The sequence below is a fragment of the Porites lutea genome, chromosome 3 (assembly GCF_958299795.1).
Source record: "Porites lutea chromosome 3, jaPorLute2.1, whole genome shotgun sequence".
In the NCBI taxonomy this organism is placed as follows: Eukaryota; Metazoa; Cnidaria; class Anthozoa; order Scleractinia; family Poritidae; genus Porites; species Porites lutea.
This window is the reverse complement of record NC_133203.1, coordinates 18,154,957-18,164,294: the sequence shown is the minus strand read 5'-3', so window position 1 is coordinate 18,164,294 and position 9,338 is coordinate 18,154,957. Positions and strand designations below refer to the sequence as shown.

Genomic DNA, 9,338 nt, shown 5'->3' with positions numbered 1-9,338 from the left:
GTTCCACCCAGGCTGTTGGTTCAGCAGATGGAGCTGAGTTTGGCTGAAAAGAGGATGCTGTTGTTGAGCTGGAAGCGGCGATTGTACAAGAAGCTGTACTAGTTGTGGTTGTAGATGCTGCTGGAGAGGAACGGGCAGTAAGATCAGCATCTGAATCAGCCGATCAGCACATTCGCAAAGAATATTTTGGGTCGCCAGATCCATCAGAAACTGATCTGAAACTGACTTGAGGACCGTGACACAAAATTTGCAAAGATACGAACTGGTGCGAAGATGTGACCATGTGACATCTGGCTAAGTGGCGACATACCAGCTTAGTGACCAGGCCCTGTGTATCTGATAATGCGTGGTCGAAAGAATTCAGTTCAAGATGCGTGTATTCAATTCAAAATGCCATGTTATCGGAAATCGCACATCCGGCTGAAGGAAGTTCCCAATTCAACAATTAGACTGGTTGCAAGTAACAAAAGAAATAAAAAAGTGAACTATGATTTGTTTTGTATTTTGAAAGGCTTGTGTAAAGACGTTATTACATAAATTGAACAAGCACCGGAGCAGGAGTATCTTTTACCCAATTCGACTGTGTTTCTGTCTACTTGTTGTTTTGCATTTTGGAAGTAGAAGGTATTTAAGATTTCTTTTCTTGATCAATGTTTAAGTAATGCTGTTATTTTCAATTCAGAGAAAGAAGAGACCTTTTTTTTGCAGAATGAAATGCCAGGGGAGCATTTTGTTTTAGGAATAATGATGGAGTGTTGCCGATATTTCTATGGTGTAGAATCTTGAACAAATTGGCAAACCATTGCATGTTAACTTGAGATAATGGCCTTCAGGTTTTGGCAGCACTCCAATACTAGTCATCGGAAGTTTCTTGAAGGTTATTGGAGAGACAATGTGAATCTCAAAGGCAAGCGTCGGTAGGTCATTGAAGTTTGCTTTATGTTGTCTGGCAAATATTGCTCCAGAATGGATCGCATTTCCCACAGTGGAGATAACTGTAAGAGTCTACTGGTGGCATTTTAAAAAAAGGGTCATTTCAGAAAGTTTCCATAGCCTACCAAGGTCCTTATCTGGAGAGCTACAGTACTGGTCAGAATTAACCTAACAGAGAATGCGTTGAACGCATTCTTGTTTCATTCTGTTTGGCGTTCTGTTTGCATTTTATAGAAGCCAATGAAGGGAGGTTGTAACGTGTTTGCGAAATTTTATGTACAAAAACGTTCTTGCTGAGAACTCGACTAGAGTCTTTCTGAATGATGTCATTAATGCAAGAAAACTTTTATTAACTTACCAGTAAATAATTGCGGTGCAAAGGTATCGCAAATAGTCAATAAACTTAATCAAGAAAACATTACCGTGTCCAGATCAGCCGTAAATCATAGCCTGTAGATTTACACAAACCAGCAATCTTCGTGACCAACCACAGAAGGGAAGTACTGTGAAACAGGTTATTCAACATTTCGATATTATTCAAGAAGAAATGAAGAAAGGCAACGAGTTGTCTTCACAAGAGCTTGCAACAATTTTTCTGGAACCCTGCAACATTGAAGTTTTAGCACGCTCTGTGTGGCAAGTACACAAAAAATTCGTGTGGACCTGGCGCAGAACAAAGAATTGTTAACATTTAAAAGATGTAAACAAACTAAAGTTAATGGAACACTGTTTACAAATTTTGAGTGGCGGTGAGGATTTCAGTGATGTTATCTTTTCTGAGGAATGTTTTGTAGAGATATATTCTTTCCCGTAATTTGTTGCTGTTTCTTTGTGAAAAATATCCACCAGGACACTTTTATGCAGGATTTCAATCCTAAACACACAAGTCAAACAACTTTAACATTGGTCGAGATGAATGAAATTAATTGGTGGCGCAGACACCTCCCAAATCACTCGTATGTAAAGGTTTATGGAAGCTTTGCTCCGTTCAAAGCAGCCATGTCTATTGCCATGTACTAAACTACGTCAGTTAGTGATGCCAAATCATTTGTACCCTTTAAGACTCTCAAACTCGATTCATGCTCGCTGTTTTAGGAACACTGTGTTATTGTAAGATGTAATGAATGAAGTGAAACCGAAATCTCTCCATACGGATACTTTTGTAGATTTAGTGTTTAGTGTTTAGTGTTTAGTATTTAGTTTTTAGTTATTTTATTTATTATTTTATTTTATTTTTTTATTTTATTATTTTATTTTATTTAGTTTTTAGTTTTTAGTATTTAGTTTAGTGTTTAGTATTTAGTATTTTAGTTTAGTGTTTAGTATTTAGTGTTTTGTGTTTAGTTAGAAACTGAAAAACCATAACTACTTGCTTGATGATGATTGTTGTTGGGTTTTTGGGTACCAGCGAGTTCTGAGTTTGCGTAGCAATTTTGGCATAGCCTCCTCTGCAGGCATTACTGTCCTGGTTAAGAGTGGAACAAGTGATAGAGGGGAAAAACGGGGAGAGATTAGTTCAGGTATTAAAGAAAAGTGCATGCATACTGTAACGGGGGCGGATATTGACATCGGGTTTCTTTCAGATCAGTTCAAATATTCAGATCAACATCGCCGTCGGAGAAACGTTTTATAGACAGAGAATCCCAAGCATCGATTCTAACTTGTTTATTATACTTGAAATTCCCGTAAAAACTGAAAATAATAATCGAAAAGCGAGCGATTACAATAGATTCTAAGATAATTCTACTGGGAGCACGTGGCATGCATGAAAACGATTACCTAGAATAACTCTAATAATATAACGAAATCACTAAACCTAAGAAATAACAATACTACTAGGACTGAACTTAAAAACTATAAAACAAGGAAACATACCTCTTTCTCCGATAGAAACTATCTTAATGGCACACGCGTCTTTCTTACTTTCGATCCGGACAATTCTCTATGTGACACTGAAAACTGATCCGACACACGCAAAATACAAAGAAGCTTCAGATGATTAAAATAGAAACAGAAATGACGCGAGTCACGCAACGAAAAACTAATAGCTAACATTTACATGGCTCCCCTAAATTACGACAGAAATTTACATACTAGAATCAACCAAAACTAACTAAAATAATGTTCAGTGGGCTGTAGGCCCCTACAGGCCTTCACGGCTCTAATGGCTCCTCAGGTGGGGATTCCCCGGTCTTCATACTCTTCATTCTTCAGCAGCAGGACCAATTGCTGGACTGGTCTGTCCAGGAATGATGCTGGTGCGGTGGCTTGACCGTTCTTGTCCAAGGTGTCATCAGCAATTCTCAACCGAACCTTCCGGACTAGACCATCCTTGTCAGGGTACGTCTCCTCTACGATCCCGGTCTTCCATGCGTTTCTGGGCGAGTGATCATCCTTAACGACGACGATATCGTTCACCTGAAGACTTCGTCTTGTCGCAGACCATTTCTGTCTCGGCTGCAGAGACTGCAAGTAATCCTTTTTCCACTGTATCCAGAACTCATTCGCTAGGTATTGCACCCTTCGCCATCGCCTTCTTGAATACAGGTCGGCGCGTTGGAAGTTTCCAGGTGGGGGCATGATGATCTTTGACTTCATCGTAAGCAGGTGGTTTGGCGTGAGAGGCTGAGGCAACTGTGGAGAATTTATTGTGTCCGCAGTCAGTGGACGACAATTAACTATAGCTTCGGCTTCCACCATGAAGGTTTGGAACGTCTCGCCGTCGAGCTGAGTTCCATGATGGCTAAGAAGCGACGCCAATACATTTCGCACGGTGCGGATTTGGCGTTCCCACGCCCCACCCATGTGACTTGAGTGTGGGAAGTTCATCCTGAAGTCTACCCAGTCACAGTTGGTTTTCAGTAACTCTTGTCTGATTTGCTCGTGTCCTAATTCTGAGATAGCTTGGTTCAGCTCGTTCATCGCGCCAACGAAATTTGAGCCTTGGTCGGATCGCAACTGTCGTACTGGTCCACGGCGTGCTATGAAACGACGATAGGCGTTCAGGAACGAATCTGTGGACAAGCTATCCGCGACTTCCAGATGAATGGCTCTGGACGCTAGGCACGTGAATAGAACTCCATAACGCTTGAGTTCGCGACGGCCATCCTTGATATACCAGGGACCAAAATAGTCCACTGCACAGAAGGTGAAGGGCGGTGCAGGCTCTAGGCGATCTTCTGGTAGGTCCGCCATCTTTTGCTCTTGAGGCATGCTTCTCAATCGGCGGCATGTGACACATTTTGATATGTGGCTCGATACAGCAGAACTTCCGCCGATAATCCAGTATCCTGCTGAGCGAACTTCACCTTGAGTGATCCCTCTGCCTTGGTGCTGGATGGCCTGATGATGATGGCAGAGGATCATGTCAGTGACATGTCCTTTTCTGGGGAGTATGACTGGATGCCTCACCTCGTAGGGGAAGCTAGAGTGCTTGATCCGCCCACCAACTCTTAATACACCGTCTTCGTCTAGGAACGGGTCAAGCTTGTACAGGGAGCTTGACCCTTTCATCGCGCGGTTTCCGTCCTTGGCAGTGCTTCGGTTAATGACTTGTGGTTGGACATTGAGACTCTTCAGCAACTGTATTTCTTCTCGAAACACTTCATTCTGGACCATCTTGATAATTTGCAACTCAGAATATTTCAGCTCTTGAACATTTACAGGGACATAGGTGGCCGCTCTTCCTATTCTTTCTGCTGTGTCTGGACCTGTATCTTGGGAAGAACAGATACTGGTCTTGCGGAATCTTCTCTGCAGACGGAGACAAATGGCGATTGCTCTCTTTGCTCGATGCCAATTGGAGAAATATTTCAGGCGCTCCAATAGGGAGGATGGTTCTTCAACCTGAGTTGCTCGCACAGTGATCTTCTTGGTTTCCGGGTCGTCAGGAGGAATCGAAGGGATGTTGTCAACAGGATCCCAATCTTCAGGAGAATTCCAAAGGAATTCTGGCCCATTCCACCACAGGGAGCTGTCAATTAGTTCTTGGGCACCAGGGCCGCAAGAAGCAATGTCAGCGGGATTGGATTTCGTTCCAACGTAGCGCCACTGGTCCGGCGATGTCTTCTCTCGTATCTCCTGGACGCGGTTGCCGACAAAGACATGGAATCGCCTGGCATCATTGTTCATGTAGCCTAAGACCGTCTTGCTGTCAGTCCAGAACGTTTCCTTCACTTCCTCGTACTCCAGCTCTTTCCGCAGCGTGTAGCTTATCTTGGAAGAAACGAGTGCAGCGGTCAGCTCCAGTCTAGGTATGGTGACAGGCTTCAACGGCGTCACGCGCGACTTTCCCATCACAAGAGAACAGTGTATTCGGTTCTTAGCATCGACTAATCATAGGTAGGTACACTGCCCATAGCCATTTTGACAAGCGTCTGAGAAGTGGTGCAACTCTGTGTGCTTGATCTCATCGAATTCTTCAGGTTTATGACATCTTGCTATCTTGAGCTCCACTAGGGCGGGAAGTTCAGATCTCCATTTCTCCCATCTAGGTCTCACATCTTCGGGTACTTCATCGTCCCAGCCAACTCCATCACGGCACAGCTCTTGCAAGATTCTCTTTCCTACCAGGATGAATGGGGCGACGAGGCCAAGAGGATCAAAAACCGAGCTAACTGTGGATAGAATGCCTCTTCTCGATAGCGGTTTGTCCTTCAACTCGATTCTAAACTGGAGCGTGTCTGATTCGATGCACCAGTGGACTCCCAGAGCGCGTTCGATGACTGGATCGTTACTGACAAGGCGAGGATCCTTTGTGTCCTTCGCTTGATCTTCTGAGGGAACAGAATTTATCACCTCCTTGCTATTCGATGTAAACTTGTGAAGACGGAAACCACCTTTCTGGCACAGTGACTTGGTATTTCTGATCAGGTTCTTTGCTTGTTCAACGGTTGGCACCGACTTGAGTCCGTCATCCACGTAGAAATCCTTTCTCACGAAATCTGCTGCCTCGGTGCCGCAATCTTCTTCGTACTGGTCAGCAGTGGTCTTGAGAGCGAAGTTTGCACAGCCGGGCGAGGAAGTAGCGCCAAAAAGGTGGACAGTCATACGGTACTCTACTGGATCTCCCTTGAATTCTTCGTTATCCCACCACAACAATCTCAGGTTATCACGATGGTTCTCGTCGACTTTGACTTGATGAAACATCGCCTGGATGTCGCACATAAAGGCTACTCGCTCTTGACGAAATCGGCATAGTACTCCTGTGAGATTGTTCGTGAGATCTGGACCTTGCAATAGCTGCTGGTTTAGGGACTGTCCGTCACATACTGCGCTGCAGTCGAACACAACTCTGATCTTCCCAGGCTTCTTCTTGTGATACACTCCGTGGTGTGGAATGTACCATACTCGCTTGTTGTCTGAGGATGGTTCGTCTGTGGGAACTCGTTCTGCATATCCGCTAGTTATGATGTCTTGCATGAAGCCATTGTAATCTCTTCGGAATTGGTCATCGTTAGTCAATCTCCGTTTCAACTTTAGTAGGCGGCTCAGGGCCGATTCCTTACTGTTTGGCAGTTCCACGTCTTCTTTCTTCAGAGGCAGAGGCATCTCGTAGTGGCCATCATCTTGCTGATGAACACCGTCTCGTACTATTTTGAGGAACTTCCGATCTTCAAAGGATAGCGACTTCTCTTCGGTTCGTCTTTCATTGAAGTCAAGTGTGAACATCTTAGCAACATCGTGCGGGTTGAGCAGCTCTTTCACTTCTGTCCTTAACGCAAAGTGACACATCTTCCTACTTGAGTCTACTTGGACTTCTCGGGTGATAATGCGATTGCAGAAAATGTCACTCTCGGTTTCAGCCTCATCTTCATGTGTTAGAGGGTTTACTGCACCAATGATTCCCCATCCAAGAGCGGTTCGCTTAGTGTACGGGTCATCTTCTACTCCGGGAACAACTTCAAGCGGTTTTATCACACGAGGGCAGTTGAGACTGATAAGGAGGCCGACCTCAACGTCACTACGGAAGGGCATCAGCTTCTCAGATACCATTCGGAGATGTGGCCAACCATGGGCGGATTCGGGCCTTGGAATCTGACTCCTTTTAGCCGGTATGGTGGATCTTGAGTAGGTCTTGGGTAAAGGGATTTCACCCTCTTCATTGTAACCGCGCACAACCAGGCCTTCGATCTTCTGACTTGTAACCACTTCCTCTCCTAGGACCGTCGAAATCTTTAGGTCTACCTCTGGTCCGTTCAAATCCAGCTTTCGCAGAACGCCTTCGTTAACAAAACAAGCGTCAGATTGTTCATCCAGGAGAGCGTAGATCAGCAATTTGTTCTGAGCATCCTTACTGTGATGAACCCATACGGGTACTATTAACGAGTGCATGCAAGGCGCAGTTGTTTTCTTCGTGTCGCAGACCTTCGCATGGTTCGAGATGACTTCGGTTACATTCATTACTTCGGTTGCATTCGTTACCGCTTTGTCTTGCTCGGGTATCTTGGCAGGATCACTGTGAAGGGAGGTTGGATGAAATCCATTGCAGGTTTTGCATACTCGCCTTCTTCGACAGTCCTTTCTCATGTGACCCCATTCTAAGCAGCCCAAGCACAGTGCCTTCGATCTGATGACATCTCTTCTTTCTGCCAGGGACATACTTAGAAAACTTTTACATGCGTCCAAGTCGTGAGGACCCTTGCACAGCGGACACGTGACAGCTTCAGGTTTATTCTCCCTCTTACTGTCGGAAGCGCTGGTCTTCACTTCACCAGAACCAGTAGCGAAAGTGCTAACCTTGGCCGATTTCTTTCTGTAACTATTCGGCTTCCATGCTCTCTCTGCGTCTTGTCTTGGGGCTTCTTCCTTATGAGGCCTTGTCGTTACCGGATTGCACGCAATTCTTGCTTCTCTTTCGAGGAACCTGCAGAAGGCTTTGAAAAGGGGGTAGGCTGTTCCATCCCCATCGGGTACGCTTTCTTCGCCGCGATTCTGCTCTTCTCCTTCTTTGTTGAGCCAGCGATCAACTTCGCGACTCCATCGATCTATCAAGTAGCGCGGAAGCTTTTGGAGCATCTTCTGGTTTTCATCCGGGTCGTCAAGCACCTTTAGGTATTTGATGGTCTTTGTCGCCGTTTGGCAGTGGACGAGGAAGTCCAAAAATCTGCGTAGGCTTGTTCCGTCATTTGGAGGGATTTTCGGCCATTCGTTAATCTTCTTTCTGTAGGCGTCTGCCACCAGAAATGGGTTGCCGAATCTCTCTGCTAAGATCTTCTTTGCTCGTCGGTATGCGTCGGCTGTTTCCAGTAACAGGAGGCCGCTGATCGCCTCTTGTGGTTCGCCTCTTGTATACTTCCCGAGGTAGTACAGTCTTTGGGAAACCTTGTCTGTCTGGCCTTCTATGATGGTTTCGAAAGACTTCAACCACAGGGGATAGTGCAGTAAATCGCCGCCGAATATCTCTGGTTCTGGGAGAGGAAGCGTGTCTTGAAGACGTCGCTGACAAAGCACATCGGCTAAATGATGCAGTGAATCTTCGACGGACGAACTGTTCAGGGGAAGACTGGCTCTTGGATTGTCTGCTGTGATTCCGGTCTTGGCTGTATCGCTTACGGGGATTTTAGCGTCAACACGCGTGCGCGGAACTCTGTAGGGACTTGTCTCAAACTCGGCTACTGAAGGATTCAGCGACGATCGAAGAGCTGTAGACTTCGGAGGTGCGAACGGATTCGGTGATGAGTCGGGACGTAACACCGGTCTAGAATTCGTATCTTCGGTAGATCTCACTTTAAAAGGAGAAGTCCAGAGTTCCTCCTTTATCAAAGTCCTTCTCGTTTCAGGACTCTCACGATTCAAAACAGATTCAATATACGTTTCAACAGTCGGAAGGCTGGCGTCTGTCACCGTTGACATTTGATCAGGAGTCTTCAAATAATTTTGGAGAACGTAATTCCTGTCGCTTTCTTGTGGGAGAAACTGATCTTCCTCGCGATCGTCCTTCTCAATTTTCTTTTCATCGGCTACGTTGACCGCTTCCATTTCGGCTTTGGCGACTGCCAGCTCCTTGCTTAGTCTAAATCGTTTAAGTTCGTCCTCGCACTCCTTCAAAGTAGTTGTTTTCCGTGCTTCGGCGTCCGCAAATTCCAACTGAGTTTTAAGTCTTGCAACATTTGCAGCCATATCCGCTCTTTTTGATAGCGAAGATGCGATAGATGATTTCTCGGATTTAAGGCTTCGAGAACTTCGGCTGGAATGTTTTGATCGTGAAGAGCGTTCGCTTACATCTTGTCTAAGATCCGAAAGTTTGTTATTTAATCTTCTCAGCGTGTCTGAATGCTCACGCTCCAGTGATTCTAATTGCGCCACCGCCTCCTTTTTTGCTTCGTGATTATCTGCTAGCGCTTCGCAGAGTCGATTACTTGCCGCGTATAGAATATCCATTCTCGTCTCGAGGAATGTTCTCT

General features: G+C 45.3%; 2 protein-coding genes across 2 annotated transcripts; both read right to left on the bottom strand.

The window, feature by feature from the left end:
• Window positions 1–3,105: 3,105 nt before the first annotated feature.
• LOC140931769 (uncharacterized) lies at window positions 3,106–5,229 on the bottom strand. The gene has a single exon (XM_073381511.1). The coding sequence runs from the start codon at window positions 5,227–5,229 to the stop codon at window positions 3,106–3,108; it is 2,124 nt and encodes a 707-aa protein (XP_073237612.1).
• A 39-nt stretch (window positions 5,230–5,268) lies between these two features.
• LOC140931768 (uncharacterized) lies at window positions 5,269–8,787 on the bottom strand. Its single transcript, XM_073381510.1, has one exon. The coding sequence runs from the start codon at window positions 8,785–8,787 to the stop codon at window positions 5,269–5,271; it is 3,519 nt and encodes a 1,172-aa protein (XP_073237611.1).
• Between the last annotated feature and the right edge of the window lie 551 nt (window positions 8,788–9,338).

Excerpts from the sequence above, each read along its gene's own strand:
- LOC140931768 (XM_073381510.1), bottom strand. The coding sequence starts at position 8,787 with ATGTCAACGGTGACAGACGCCAGCCTTCCGACTGTTGAAACGTATATT.
- LOC140931769 (XM_073381511.1), bottom strand. The coding sequence starts at position 5,229 with ATGGGAAAGTCGCGCGTGACGCCGTTGAAGCCTGTCACCATACCTAGA.